General features: G+C 33.2%; 1 protein-coding gene across 13 annotated transcripts in view; it reads right to left on the bottom strand.

Annotated features, from left to right (window-relative positions):
- Positions 1–7,688: 7,688 nt before the first annotated feature.
- The window catches only part of EPHA6 (EPH receptor A6), an 811,402-nt gene continuing 802,883 nt past the window's right edge, over positions 7,689–16,207 (bottom strand). For 12 of the 13 annotated variants that reach the window (XM_032406359.1, XM_032406357.1, XM_032406358.1 and 9 more), the window contains 2 exons: positions 12,185–12,334; positions 7,689–10,957 (listed from right to left, as the gene is read on the bottom strand). In XM_032406359.1, the coding sequence (XP_032262250.1) occupies positions 10,843–10,957; positions 12,185–12,334 (265 nt within the window). In that variant the 3' untranslated portion in view covers positions 7,689–10,842. The remainder of the gene's footprint in view (positions 10,958–12,184; positions 12,335–16,207) is intronic. The other variant, XR_004299778.1, reaches the window with a different exon arrangement.

Below are 16,207 nucleotides of genomic sequence, written 5' to 3'. Positions count from 1 at the left end.
CCACAAATCTACCAACCTATCTGCAATTCTGCCTTCCCTCCCATTGCAGTTCTATGTCTCCTCCTATCAAAAACTAACCTCCCTACTACTTATACTATGTATCCTAACCCTTCTACCTCTCAAGGCCCTTTCTATAATTATATTTTCTCTTGCATAATCAATCAGTTTTCCCCTTTCTACCAGATCATTCTCATTAGTATATAAATATACTCTAGCATTTTTCTCTAAACACACACACACACACACACACACACAACCAAAAATCTCTCTTGACCCCGTATCTCCCTCCAGCTACTGCCCTATTTCTTAGAGTAAAACTTCTTGAATGAGTTGTTTATAGATATTGACTCCACCAGCTTTCCTACAATCTCCTCTTAATCCACTTCAATCAGGTTTTTGACTACACTACTTCATAGAAACTGTCCTTGTCAAGGTCACCAATAACTTTCATCTGTCAAATCCAGTGGCAATTTCTTAGTTCACATCTTGGCTTCTTACAAGCATTTAATCCAGATGACCAGTTGGATTTCTTTTTTCCTCTACCTTACCTTATACTCCCTTAGTGTCCTATGTTGGCTTCCAATTCTCTGCCTAACTTCTACACATGGAAATGCCTTAGACCTCAATTGCAGCCTACTTCTCTATCTTACAGCCTTTTCCTGGGTGATCTCAAAATTTTAAACACCATTTATATGCTGATGACTTCCAAATCTTGATGTCTATCCCTGATTGCTCCTTGGAAGTCTCACATACACTACTCTCCATTTGAATATCTAACAGGCATCTCAGGCATTATGTAGCTAAAACCTAACTCTTGATTTTTCCCTTCAAACCTGCTTCTCCCCACCCCTGCTTAGTCTCTCATTCTCCAAATAATAGAATTTATTTTTGATTTTTCTTTCTTTTTCACCCCTCATACCTAATTCATTAGGAAGCCCTGGGTTCAAATATAGCCCAAATTCCCTCACTTCTATCTTTACTACTTCCACTTTAACAAAAGCCAACATTTATTTTTCTGCTTAAACTATTGCCGTAGCCTCATAAATGTTCTTTCACTCCGGTCTCATTTTGCCTCTCTTCAGTTCTACTGTGTACTAAGCACACTGTTCTCTCTACCCTCAAACACTCCAAACTCCCACACATTAAATTTATCTTTCTGCCTGGAATGTTCTTGCTTCTGATCTTCTCTTGACTGGTTCCTTCATGCTTTTCAGATAACAGTTTAAATGTCACATCCTCAGAGAAAATTTATTTTACCATGTAATATAAAAACCACAGTCATGCTATGTAACTTTATTGCTTTTAATTATCAACATAACATTTCTTTATTGTGTACCTTTACCACTAGAAGATCAATTCCATGAGGCAGGGACTTTTGCTTATCTTGGTCACTCTGTATTTTCAGTGCTTAGAACAGGACACGTACATGACAGTGTTCAATAAACATTAGTTAATGGAACAAATGAAATTATGGATAAATATATTTAAAGTAAATCAGTATATATGTGTATATACTAATTTTAAAATTTAGGAATTATACAATTTTGTACCAGCAAACAGAACTTCCTTTAATTTTTTTTTTCTTTTGTTTGTTATATCTGTTTCCCATAGTGTCAGAGCTCTGACTGGAGAAATCATGCCCTGTTGTTCTTCTTTATATTAAACTATAGATACCTAATTATTTCATTTAATGGTTGAGAGAAGTTGTAAGTTGGGAAAAGGGAATGTTTTGCTTCCTCAAGGGGTTTTTGGAGACTCTGAAAGCAGTTTATACAAAAATGGAATGGCCTTTCACTTTTGTTTGAGGTATCCCATCTGGTGAAATTTAAAAAATTGAATAAACAGTAAGTAGTGAAAAATAACTATAAAAATATATGTTCACTATTTTGAATACACAAAGTCCAATGTAGGATTTTCTTTTTGTATTTCCATTCATGAGAAACTAAGAGTTTGCTTTCTCCAGCAGACTTTATGAGACATCTGTCCCATATTAGATTAAAAAGAAAAAGAGAGTAACTTAAAAAATAATAACTTCTAGCCACCGTGTTTTGGCATTTGGCTTCAACTCTTTGAGAACTGGAAATTTATAAGCATTATGAGACTGAATGGAAATATGACATAAAGCAGCTGTTTTTTTTTTAATACTTAACTGAAAAGAGAAGGCAATCACCTTGAAAGAATATAAGCACTTTGAGATCATAGCATATAACATAAAATTAATATGCAGATACCACATTTTTTAAACATTTGAAACTATATAAAATATATATAATTGCATGAAAGCATAAATTGATTTAAAAGACTACCCTTTTAACTCAGTTCTTTTTTTCTGCATCTTATATAAATTTTTTACATTTAATAATATCAGAAGAAAAAACTCTTACTGAGAGTGATTCACTGACATGTATAAAATGCTTTGACAGTCCAAAATTCAATGTATTTTTTTGACAAATTCTTTTATTATATATAGGTCTTAGAAATCAAAAGAACTAGTAATATGGAAATGTTAATAATTGTAATCATTTGGTTTATTAATAAATTTTAAAAAATAAATTTCTATTTTTAATATCTTGGCAAAATTTCTTATTTTATATATCACTATATATTTTAACAAATATTAATAGACTTATTTATATTAGAGATTCCCCTCCTCAAAATGCATTTTAGTTTCAAAATTACCAAAAGAGTAATAAGACAGAATTTTTAATCACTCTTTTCTAATAGTTTTTTTTAATGTGGTAATTGTTTTGACAAAAAAACTCTTTGTATTACCTTTTTGTCTTTTCCTCAATTTTAATGGAAATTGGTCTGTTTCCAAGTTCTACATTAATGCTCCGCCTCTGAGTTTTAAAAAATAAGGTTATTATAGAAGGCATAATATAACCAACATTTTAAGAAATGTTGTTAAGAAACTATTAAAATCAAAATTAAGCTGTCAAAGTTTGTACTGAATACAAAATTAAACCCAAGTATAGTTTATGAAAAATGTCCATAGACATTTATATCCTGTAGTTATTCAGATTTTCAAAGACACAATCTAAGATGGGATGTGATTAAGAAAATGATTAATAATGTATCAGAAATAAAGCACATATAGTAGTCTTTAAAATCAAATGTTACACATTCATATTTGTTAGGACTGCTCAAATATTATGCCCCACCAAAAAAAAAAAAAAAATGCTCCCATTTTACTTTTTTTTTTCTCTTGGAGGCCTAAAAAACCCCCAAATTATGTCAAAACTCTATATTTGTAAGAATAAGATGAGATTTTTGCATAGTATAGATATATTAATACAATTTTCTTTGAATGCATATGACATGGGAAGAAACATCACACTAAAGCAAATTAAAAACTTCAATGATAAACATTTATGCACATTAAACCTTATTTTTCAAGCAATGCAGGAATTTTAAAAATCCCCAATCATTGTTTATTGTCATATTGTCTATGAAATTCAGTACTGTTTTAAAGGTACTTTTAAAGATAGTGAAATAATAGCTCTAGATAAAACACCAATGAATATTCAAATAAGTTAGATTTAACAATGCTCACATGAATCACATGGACAGAAAAAATAGCTCATTCAGTCTTAAGTTTGTTAGCAAATGAGTAGCCATGGATTTTGTCATAGAGCTTCTAAAGACAACAATTTTAAGCAGATTTATTTCAAAGATAAAAATATGTGGCAATAAGTAAAGCATGTACAGTCAAAGAAAAATTGTATTACAACTTAAATAATGATATTACTGGGTAAATAATTCTAAAGAGAGCAAAAGTTACTACTTTGCATGAGAAATGAGCTAACAGAATGAATTATATTCAAGCTTCTGAGTGAAGATGTGTTTAATGAAAATTTAACAAGCAATTTCTAGCTAAATGCTTACATTTCATTCTACAAATTACTAAATGTAGAAGAGAGATTTAATTTATTATAAAGGCAATAGAAGAGGACATTTTAAATTAGGTAAAAATCTTGTAAGTGCATTGTTTACTCATCTTTATGATTTAGCACTATTCACTCCATCTATCATGATTTCAAACAGTTAAATGATATTTGGTCTTTCTAGAACACAGGCAAATGAAGACTGTTCTGAGGATAATGATCTATAAATGGGGCAAAACTCATGGAAATATTTACATCAATATTGCTTGCATGTAAGCTCATATTTAAGTTATGAAAACAAGGACATCTATTTTCAAAGTTAATGCCTAAAAATAAAATTTGGATATATGAAAAATGAAGGTTCTCATACCTTGAATTTTTCTTTATGATAATATATCATTTTGGAATAAAGACAGTTTTCCCTTCAATGAGGGCTAATGAGCTAGAGACTGGGCTAACTAAATAGGAATCCTGAAGTAGGCTGTTCTTTCATTATTTTGTAGAACACTCTAAAGTTATATCTCAGTTTTTCTGATTTATTATTTGAGTTGATAACTTATTATCTTAACCAAAAGTGAGTTTATTGTAACAAAATAGATATCCAGAGGTTAAAAATAATGGAGAACATGGGTAAGGAAAGAGCTTTACTTGAGAGAAGATTTTTCACTGAGTTTGATAACCTTTCTAATTTGCAACTCCCAGGAAATTGTGTTGTTAATCTGTACTTCATTTTCTAATCGAAAGTAGGAACCACTTCTTTATATTACATTTAAGAGCTATCTTTCATCCTCATCTGTCAGGTAATTTTTCTGTAATGCCTTTGGATGAATTAGGTATGTATATAATTAGGTATGTCTAAGGATAGTGGAATTCTTCTTTGAGAATTTTCCTTTTAAATGAAACAAAAATTCTCTTAATGATGTAGAGATCTGGTACTGTAGTTAACCGGTATGGAAACTCAAGTGAGAACCTTTCTTTGTTTTGTTTAGAAAAAAACTTTCAATGGTAAAGTGCAAAAATATAATACAACAGAAGGGACTTGGTATCATTAAGAGATACACAAAACTTTGTATTTGCCAGATTTTTTTTAAAAGATGAAGTTTATATTCTTTTAATAGTGCTTTGCTACCCTTAGTAAATGAAGTTTTCTTCATATTATTTTTTGTTTCATTTTTAAAATTAATTTTGAATCAACACTGATAAACTAAAAGTAGACTTTCAAATCTATTCTAAAATCCTTAAAAAGCAAATGCCAACCAACCAATTTTTGTTTCGAATTAAAAACAAAGAACCCAAGTCTTTTTTTTTTTAAAGTAGGCTCCATGCCTAACATGGAGCCCAACATGGGGTTTGAACTCACAACCCTGAGATCAAGACCTGAGCTAAGATCAAGAGTCGGACACTTAACTGACTGAGCCACCCAGGTGCCCCCCACGTTTTTCAATTAAGATGTAAACACCCTTTTTTATACATTTATATAAATCCATCACTAATGTGAAATTTATTTTTATTTTTTATTTTATTTTATTTTTTTAAAGATTTTATTTATTTATTTGAGACAGAGAGAATGAGAGAGAGAGAGCACATGAGAGGGGAGAGGGTCAGAGGGAGAAGCAGGCTCCTTGCTGAGCAGGGAGCCTGATGCGGGACTCGATCCAGGGACTCCAGGATCATGACCTGAGCCGAAGGCAGTCGCTTAACCAACTGAGCCACCCAGGCGCCCACTAATGTGAAATTTAAATCTAATTATTAGTCAGAAGAAAGAGGATTAAAGTTATATTTTGATGACCTGTATCTTCTGGATCTGTTGACCCTTTTTCCCTGGAAATGTCACATCCCCTCTAACATACAAAATTTATTTTTATCCTGTGAAATCTTTGAAATACCTGCCTAATATTTTGTTTTTTAAGAAAACAGTAAGAGGAAGGGGGGTATTTATGTCTCTGCAACTTAAGATTTTTCCTTTATTTCATTTAGTAATATGTTAGATCTAGGCATGAGTAATCATCTCTTTCCCTTGTTAAATGTATCATGTTTGAAAGAATTTTATGCAACTATTGCAGGTTCATAATTATTAGTACGTTTACTAAAACCAGTGAATTGGCTTGGGCAAGAGATTACTCCAGAGTTGTTTTGAAAAAAGGCTGATGTTTTCTAATTGGAGGCACCTTTGAGGTAGTGAATCTACACATGAACTGAAAAGTTTGCCACTGGACAGGAAAAATCTGTGATTCCTAAGGAGATTGTCTTAGGAGAATCCTGCAAGCATGCTCCTCTCTGCTAGGGGAAGTGTGGGGTGTTGTATGAGAATTTGAGGTACAAAATAAATTTCTCTCCATAAAGATTGCAAACCCAATCCACACTGGACAAGGCTTTATTAATTTATTTAATATATTTTTGTTCTATGGAAAGAGCTGGCCCTTAGTGACTTGGCAATCACAGCAAGCAAGCATAGCAAATAGGCTCCAACCTCTAAATTTTAAGCTTAAGAGTTGTTTTGAAGGTAAGGACAGTACAGCCAAACTCATCTTTGCCATAAAAATCTTATGTGTGTAGGAGACACTTCATAGATATTTGTTAAATTGAACTAAATAAAGTTTATACTGTCTTTACTGAAATTATAAAGATTGAAAGTTGAGCATAAAAACCGAAGTTCGGTGACTCCAGGGCCTGGTGTCCTAATGAAAGAATAACATCAATTTGACTCAGTGTACTCCTCTACCTTTTGGAGTCTCCATATAAAAAGCATCAAAATATTTTCGGATTGTACATGAAGTGATATGAGTCTTTTCTACTAAATGGAATCTGAGCTTGGAAAAGTTAAGGTGATAATATTAAAAGATGTGATATATTTGCTTCTAGTCTCTGTTACATAAACACACGTACACCAACTGTGAATTGATAACAGTTTTTGATTCTTAAAATACAAAATTTTTAAATTAATAATAAATTTCCTTATCTGAAGCTATAGAAAAGAATCATCATCATCCATTTTGAAATTACTTTCCAAAGCACTTAATTTCCAGTTAATAAAAACCAAAGTTCATTCCCTCTCTGTGAGTGCAAATGCTCCCATTTATGTGGTGGGACCCAAAATACTAATGTATGACTTCTGCAACATTCCCTTCTTCCCTCCATCTTCAGCCTCTTCTAAGGAGAGTAGTTAAGATCTTTTTTGGATTTTCTGTGCTTTCTTTTGCTGATAAGGATCAGGGTGGAGTGGTAGAAGCTGAGAAAGGAAAAGAGATGGGATGGAGGAATAAAGAGAAGAACAGAGGGGGCTGAGGAAGGAAATTTTAGAAAATTTATGAAGGAACAGAAAAAAGAAACCTAATGTTGGTGAAAATTTTGGGATAATGATTTATAAAGTAGAAATTTGGTAGGGAAAGATATAAAAAATGGATTTTTTAAGCAATGTGGTTGAGATTAATTCTTCACCACCTCTTCAGAAGAACTTCTGTAAAGACTTTGCTTTTCAGGAATTGAATTTCGATTTGTTTTCCCTTTCAGGGCTAAGATAGGTCTTAGAACTGTAGTTAAAAGGCTGTTAAAAAAAAAAAAAAGCTGTTTTATTTGGTGATAGCTGGATAGATTTTAAAGAGTAATGCAGAGTATTAAAGTATACAAATCTTTTTCTATTATGGCATGCATAACTTTTTTTTTTTTTAAAGATTTTATCTATTCATTTGAGACACAGAGATACAGAGAGAGAGAGAGAAAGCATGAGCAGGGAGAGAGGCAGAGGCAGAGGGAGAAGCAGGCTCCTCGCTGAGCCAGGAGCCCGATGTGGGGCTCGATCCCAGGACCCTGGGATCATGACCTGAGCCAAAGGCAGACGCTTAACCATCTGAGCCACCCAGGCGCCCCAATGGCATGCGTAACTTATTTATCAACGGCTATAAGATAACTCAGTGCAAAAGTGCTGTAATTTTTTATTCCTGTTAAGCCAAGAGCTTTGCAATTTCTCATTGCTTTTTTAATGATTTACATACCTAATCTTGCTTCTTGATTGTGCATTGTTTTTACATTTTTTTTCCCAAATGTGCCTTATACTATGGGATAATGAGTTGATTATAGACTGGAAACTGGCCACCCAGGAAATAAAATGAAAATGGTTTCTTCAACTGTCTGATCTACAAAATCCAAAAAGCTCCTCAGTAGTATAGATTAGAAAATTTAAAATAAAGCAGGTACATGAATGTATATGCATATTGAAGTTATCAAAAATCATTACTGAAGGCTGTGATTTATGTAAGTTACTAATTTTCTTTCTATAATTAAGTTCTATACTTATGCATATTAAACAGTTTTAATTACTAAATATGTGTACTCATAAATCTCAAAATATTTCATGTGAAATTTCCAAATAAATTTGGCAATTTAACTGTTAATATTCCTGGATCTTATAACATCCTTGGGATCAGGGATCTGTGATTGGTAGGTGATTAAGAAATAGATATCCTTAATTTTTTAATGTTTCTGTTTAATCATGCACAAATATTTCAGCCATGTGTGAACGCAACATTTCTGACCATGATGAGGTTCAAAATCACACGTAAGATTATCATGCTTACAGTTCTGAAAAATATAAATGTAATTCTAAAGAAATTTTAAAGAGCATTTGGGGTAAGAGATGAAGGGGAAAGGCAGTTTTATAATACTAGAGGAAGATGTTAGGGAAGAAAAAAATATAAATTAATCAGATATAGAAAAAGATCTCTGTACTTTTTTAAGAAAAAAATTCTTAACAGTGAACTTTAATCTTGCATGTACTGAATGCCCATCTCATAGAAGTTTAAATACTTTATAGAGTTTATTTCATCAAAGTATACAGATGTTGCTGACAGAGTCCTATGGAAGACCATAATTATTCTATTCCTTATTTTTCTAAATACTTTTTTGTTGTATTATAAAAATAAATATATGATTAATAAATTTAATCTGTTTTACATCTGTTCTTATTTAATATATATTTGAAGACAGGTAAGTATGGAAATTTTGTATTTCCTCTACATGTATCCAGGTTTGTGTAAATGTATCAAGCAAACAGCAGATAGTGTATGAGTGATGCATGACCATGCATGTGGTGCCTAGAAAATGTTGCTAGCTATTTCTGACAAACTTACTTAAAAAGTGATAAATTTCTCACTTTTTTTCTTTTTTAGTATACTTTAAGGAATACTTAAAAGACTCGTCCTTCAAGCTCAATACAATTTTTTTTTGAAATGAGAAAAATTAAGCTGTGGTAGACAAAAATCAGGAGATAAATCAGCAAAAGAATGTATGTGGAAGGGTCTAGTCTAATGGGACAATCAACAAATCTTAAAAGAATAAAAGTGAGTCTCCTTTAATAGCAAGACAGCTGCTATTACCAAAAATTTAGGTAGGAACTGGAGAATGTGGGTTGGGCACCTTTATGTCTTGGATCAAAGAAAAACTGATTTATTAAATAATGATCTTTAGACAACTTGCTCTTTTTAAAATCTCTCTTTCTCAACACATCCTCCCTACTCTTCCAAACCCAGCACAAGAGCCATTCTATACTTTTACAGACGACAGCTGATTTTACAATTGAACTTACTCGTAAAGCAGCACTGTTTTGATAAATTGACTCAGCTTAATTCACTGAAAAATATATTTGCCTTTTTTTGCAGCCTCTGAGACAATTATGACAACACACTTTAGCTGTGTTCACATTTTTATGTTATTGTGTTATGGGCCCAGGTTGACACACAATTTATATATATATATATATATATATATATATACTCGTGTTAGGTCTGTTCATATCCTCTTTGGAACATGCAGTGGCATACTTGTCTCTTGAAAGGTTTGGAAAACAGCTCAGCATGTTCATGTAACTTATTTTTTAGGAACAAAATATAAAGATTCTTAAACCTGCAAAATGCACCAATATCAGACAGTCAGTTAGATGTGTTTATTTTTTGGGGCACCATATAGCTATCATAAAATTGTGTTTAAATTAAATTAATTACTCTTTTTACATTAAATCTCAGGCGATAATCTTAGATCTTTTATTCAAAGCAATTCTACTGAAAATAACTAATTTTCTCAGTGCTTTGATAACTGCTTTTGCAAACTTGTGAAAGTGAACCAAGGGAATAGACATGGTTTTTATTTCATGCTTCGCTCAATGAAAGCCTTTAGAACACTGGATCCACTCTTGGTCTTTCTGTGGTGATCTTCATAAGGTAGGAGAGAAATATACTGTAGTTAGTAAAACTTAGAAGGGAAAAGCCTCTAAACTACCACTTACTATGAAATATGTAGGACACTATAAAGTTAATTTAAAAAAATAGACAAACCCAGCCTTAGAAGATTGAAAAGCACAGTATGTTTCTCCCTCTCCCTCCCTGATAACCCCCTTCTTAGGTACAGTGACACCTGACAAGAATTCAACAAATGACATCATTGGTTATTTCTGCAAATAATTCTAACAACACCAGGCATCAACAGTTAAATAAAGTAACAATATGATCCCTAGAGTTGAATATAATTATCTAAAAATATTCATGTTAGTTTGGAAGCTACTTGATCACAAAACATGAAAGAAAGGTCAACTATTTCTTTTTCATCTACCATCAAACTTTCTAAATACATCATTAAGGAAGCCGCATGTGGGCAAATTCCTTTTTAAATTCGTGAACACTTCCCAAATACTGTTGTACAAAGTTACAAATCCATGCTGAGTTATTTACCATTGTGTAGTGGTAATCTGCAGTGGGCCGGGGTTTTATTTGCAGGTTATTCAGAGGAGCTATGAGGCATAATTTTAAAATCCAGGTTGGAAGCATAAACAAAAGGTGCGTGCCCGTAGTCTGAACAGGAGACTGCAGTTTGTGAAGTGATGTTTGGAGAATCAGAAGAAAGGGTAGTAGAGAGGATATCTTTCATTTTAGAAATGCTGAGGCACAAAACACAAGTGCTTGTAGTACTTTCATACATGAAATCCTTTCTCCTGTATGTGCATCATGTGTAAACGTAAAGTCTGTATACTGCTGACTATCCGTCTCTGGTGTCCAATGAGTAGGACTCCAATTCTTCTAATATCACTGTGAGAGAGAGAAAAAGAGATAGAGTTGGGGGTGGGGGGAGGAGAAACATTTAGATCTGGTAAGTATAGGAGATAGGAAATGAAGATTTACATAAGGTAAGTATGTACCATGTCAGATTTGCTTTATGAATTTAACAAAAATTGTATAGCTGGTAAAATGAGAGTTTAAGCAGAGATATAAGTGAACATCAAGACTTTGTTACATTTTTCTTCTCCCTGGTGCCAGATAATGTATCAAGTCTACCTCAAATTTAAGGATACAAAGAAAAATTTCAAATTCAGGTACCAACATAATGTTCAGACATTCCATAGACCTAAAGGGTATACAATTTTTAAAAAGACTTATTTATTTTAGAGAGACAGAGAAAGAGAGAGGAGGGGCAGAGGGAGAGGGAGAGAATCTCAAGCAGACTCCCTGCTGAGCACAGAGCCCGCCGTGGGGCTCAATCTCATGACCCTGAGATCATGACCTGAGCCGAAATCAAGAGCTAGGTGCTTAACCAACTAAACCACCTAGGTGCCCCAGGTATACAATTTAGATAATGATATAACTTTTCAACAGTATTAGCAAAATAATATATAGGGTAGAAGGTATAATGTGGACCTATGGTCATTCAATAATCTGAAAAAAATGCCGTTGTATTATGTTGAACTATATGAAATTGCCATCACTATTTCAAAATAATGGGAATTTCATATGATTCAACCAACTAGTTTTAGTATCTACCTTTTAAGCACATGTTGAACATTTTACTGCACCCAGGCAAGGAATAATTTTTGGGAAAATGGAAAAATGTCCAACTTTAATAATATACAGAAGGAGTTCTGAAATGTATGATAATGTATGATTACAATTATTACATTTGATGGAAGTAATAGGAATTGATTATGCAAGATTAGTATATGTGAGTCATAAGTAATTTGCCTAGGTAAACTGTGCTGATGTAAAGTCTAGGATGTGAATGAGAGTAATATGCATTTCAGAAAGCATTAACAACTTTTTAAAACAGCTATTTGAATTAAACATATTCTTCCAAAGGAAAATAGTTAAAGTGTAATGTCCAATTTCCACTAGAATGATAATCAGAAATGGTGAGGAAAGATGTGGAAATGCCATACTAGCGTTAGGAAATGTAGTTGAATCATGGTGTTCTTGATCCAGTATTTGAATCTGTAACCTCCTGAGTGGACTGCTAAACACAATAATAAACCTAGGACCACTTACTCAATGTTCATTCTTGAAATTAGGTCAAAAGTCGTAAACCCTGCTGCCATGAAATTATTCTTATATTGCCCCATCTTTATAGAATCCAGCCAGTCACCGACTGTGACAAACAGAGGATATTCCGGAACTTCACAAGGGGATTCTGGCATTCTACAAGAAAAAACCCATGGAGACCATTTAAAAGTCAGATAAAGCAAAAAATACCCAACTTCCTTTTTTTTTTTCCTTTTACAATATCCTTACCTCTAATGTTTTCATACTCCATTAAAAAAAATCTCTAATTTTTCCATTATATTCAAATCAGCTGCTTTTATCTGGTCAGTTTCACTTATCAGTTTACCTTTTTTCTGCTTTTTGCCACTAACTGGGTTTTATACTAGATATATCTTGAGAAAACCCACATCTTGCAAACTGCTATTTACTTTTTCCTCTTGCATAAAACTGTGTTTTCAAACCTGAGGAATAGCCCAGTCCTAACCCCCAAAGGACGGTAAGTAGCCACAGGCTCTTTACTTTTAGACTTTCTAACCTGCCATTGAATCCCTACCCTTTTGCCTTTTTTATATTTGCTATGATAGTCCCTTCTCCTTTTCACAGAGAATTCATTGGTCAAGCCTCTATTTATTTATTCTCAAACATTCAACAAGAATTTATTATTTATTAAAAAATAATTTCTGCTGTTACAGACCTCAGTTGCATGAATAAGATTTACATACATCCGAGCCTAGGGTAATATGACAGCCCAAAGCACAGATATTAATATGGCATTAAACAAAGCAAAATCAATGCAAGTTTGGGTTAACAAGAAAAAGGAACCCAGCGTTGATGGATCTTAAAGTGAGTGATACAGACATCTGTATTTTTGTTCCTAATATCTAATGCAAAGGGCATTGCAGTTGGGGATATTTTTTGTAGTTTTTTTTTTTTTTTTTTTTTTTTTTGGAGGGCTGGGGTAGGGGGGAGAGGGGCAGAAGGAAAGAGAGAATCCTAAGCAGGTTCCACGCCCAGCACAGAGCATGATGTGGGACTCGATCTCACAACCCTGAGATTCTGACCCGAGCTGAAATCAAGAGTCAGACACTTAACCAACTGAGCCACCCAGGAGCCCCATATTTTTGTACTTTTAATATAAAAATAATATAAAGGTATTATTTTGGAAAGGCTAGCAGGTGTGTGTGTATTCATTACAAATACATACATATATATGTATGTGTGTATATGTACATATATATACATATATATACAGAATAGTTTTATGTAAGCTAAAGACAGAATAAACATGGAAGTAACCTTAGAAGTTATAGGAAAATTAACTAAGAATTGTGTATTTAACTGATTCTGGCAATAAATTATATTATTCTCCTTACAGAGATATATGAAAATTGTTAAAAATATTTTATATGGTTTTACAAAATACCTGGTAGTAAAAGTGCTTTTATAAGCATGTTATTAGCCCTCTGGGGTAATAAATACATCATTTAAAAATTATTAGGTCTAGAGTTTATATTAAATAGTAGAGCAGTAACCTTTTTTGTTCAGTATTTGAGTCAAATCTATTTTCTAAGTAATGAAAAATATTCCCATTAGAAGTGAATCATTGAATTATTTTTATTAGAATATTGAAGATTAATCCAAATTTCATTTAATTTGTTTTTAATTTTTTATAAAATTAAAGAATGGAAGAAGCCATAGAGACTTAACTAGATCCATAGTTTTAACATTCGTATTTGGAATACTTCATCATAATAGTATTTACCATTCATATTTGAACTATTTCAGCTTTAACTAGAAACCAATAGTATATGAAAACATATGATGAAACCACATGAAATAAAAATTCCTCCATTATGAAGCAGGATGGAGTATGAATGCTATATAACTCTGGTACTGTTCTGTTAAAAATATATGAGAATGGGAGTTAGGCTGTAAGGTTAGTGGATAAGGGAAAACATAAAAATCTCTAATAATCAAAATTACCCATAAAAATCCTTTAAATTACCCTTAAATCACCTGGCCCTGGGTCTTTAGAAACACAAAAGTCAGAGACATTCAGTGTGGCCATACAACTTGTACACTGCACAACTCTTGAAGACTCTGAAAGGGACCCCTTGGAATTTTCAGAACAGAGTCCCCACTAAAGGCCTCGAGTTCATGTCTTTGGTTTTTCTTTGATTGCTACATTGACTTCCCTTTTTCTAAACTGGGGTCTAGTTGAAGATGGAGATGAAGGTGAAGAGAGATAATGAGGAAAAAATAGTGTTTTTTTTGCTTTTAATATATAATTCAAATTTACATAAATTATATGCATGTATCTTGTGACTACATAGTGGTCCATATTGAGTCTGGTAATCCTTAACAGTGGCTTGAATCCTTTTTACTAGTACTCAATTCTGTTACTATATTTCCAATTTGGGAGGCTGTTAAAAGCTACATGCTCTTTTCTTGTACAATAAATTGCAATGCTATTTTGATTGCGGGCTGATTCATTCAAATTAATCATCAGACTGATTCATGATTTGACCCTAACAAAGATTAGTTATGTCCAAAGGTTGATAACCTATCATAAATACTTTATTATTGCTATATTTGTTGTTTCCTAGAGATGTCCACATCAATAAGTATTATAAAATAAGCAAAATCTCATATAAAATACAAAAAAATAAAGGAATCCACTGCAAACAGAGTTAAATAGGATTCTTAATTAGAGCATTTCTCCAAGTCTTCACTATTCTAATGTACAATGTGAACATACAAGAGGATTAGCAATAGCTTCTACATTATTTTTCTAAATTATCTGAGCAGTTTCTATAAAACAACTCTATGGTCAACTAATCTTCGACAAAGCAGGAAAGAATGTCTGACAGAAAAAAGACAGTTTCTTCAACAAATGGTGTTGGGAAAATTGGACAGCCACATGCAGAAGAATGAAACTGGACCATTTCCTTACACCACACACAAAAATAGACCCAAATGATTGAAAGACCTAAATGTGAGACAGGAGTCCATCAAAATCCTAAAGGAGAACACAGGCAGCAACCTCTTTGACCTCAGCCACAGCAACTTCTTCCGAGGAACATCGCCAAAGGCAAGGGAAGCAAGGGCAAAAATGAATTATTGGGATTTGATCAAGATAAAAACCTTTTGCACAGCAAAGGAAACCGTCAACAAAACCAAAAGACAATGGACAGAATGGCAGAAGATATTTGCAAATGACATATCAGATAAAGGGCTAGTATCCAAAATCTATAAAGAACTTATCAAACTCAACACCCAAAGAACAAATGATCCAATCAAGAAATGGGCAGAAGACACGAACAGACATTTTTCCAAAGAAGACACCAAATGGCCAATAGACCCATGAAAAAGTGCTCAACATTGCTTGGCATCAGGGAAATCCAAATCAAAACCTCAATGAGATACCACCTAACACCAGTCAGAATTTCTAAAATTAACAAGTCAGGAAACGACAGATGTTGGCAGGGATGCGGAGAAAGGGGAACCCTCCCACACTGTTGGTGGGAATGCAAGCTGGTGCAGCCACTCTGGAAAACAGTATGGAGGTTCCTCAAAAAGTTGAAAATAGAGCTACCATATGACCCAGCAATTGCACTACTGGGTATTTACCCCAAAAATATAAATGTATTTGAAGGGGTACGTGCACTCCGATGTTTATAGCAGCCATGTCCACAATAGCCAAACTATGGAAAGAGCCAAGATGTCCATCGACAGATGAATGGATAAAGAAGATGTGGTATATCTATCTATCTATCTATCTATCTATCTATCTATCTATCTATCTATATACATACACAATGGAATATTATGCAGCCATCAAAAGGATGAAATCTTGCCATTTGCAATGATGTGGATGGAACTGGAGGGTATTATGCTGAGTGAAATAAGTCAATCAGAGAAAGACATGTATCATATGACCTCACTGAGATGAGGAATTCTTAATCTCAGGAAACAAACTGAGAGTTGCTGGAGTGCTGGGGGGTGGGAGGGATGGGGTGGCTGGGTGAT

Source organism: Phoca vitulina, unplaced genomic scaffold (assembly GCF_004348235.1).
Source record: "Phoca vitulina isolate PV1807 unplaced genomic scaffold, GSC_HSeal_1.0 scaffold8, whole genome shotgun sequence".
Taxonomy (NCBI): Eukaryota; Metazoa; Chordata; class Mammalia; order Carnivora; family Phocidae; genus Phoca; species Phoca vitulina.
Note: the sequence above shows the minus strand (reverse complement) of the source record. Positions and strands in the feature narration are given on the sequence as shown.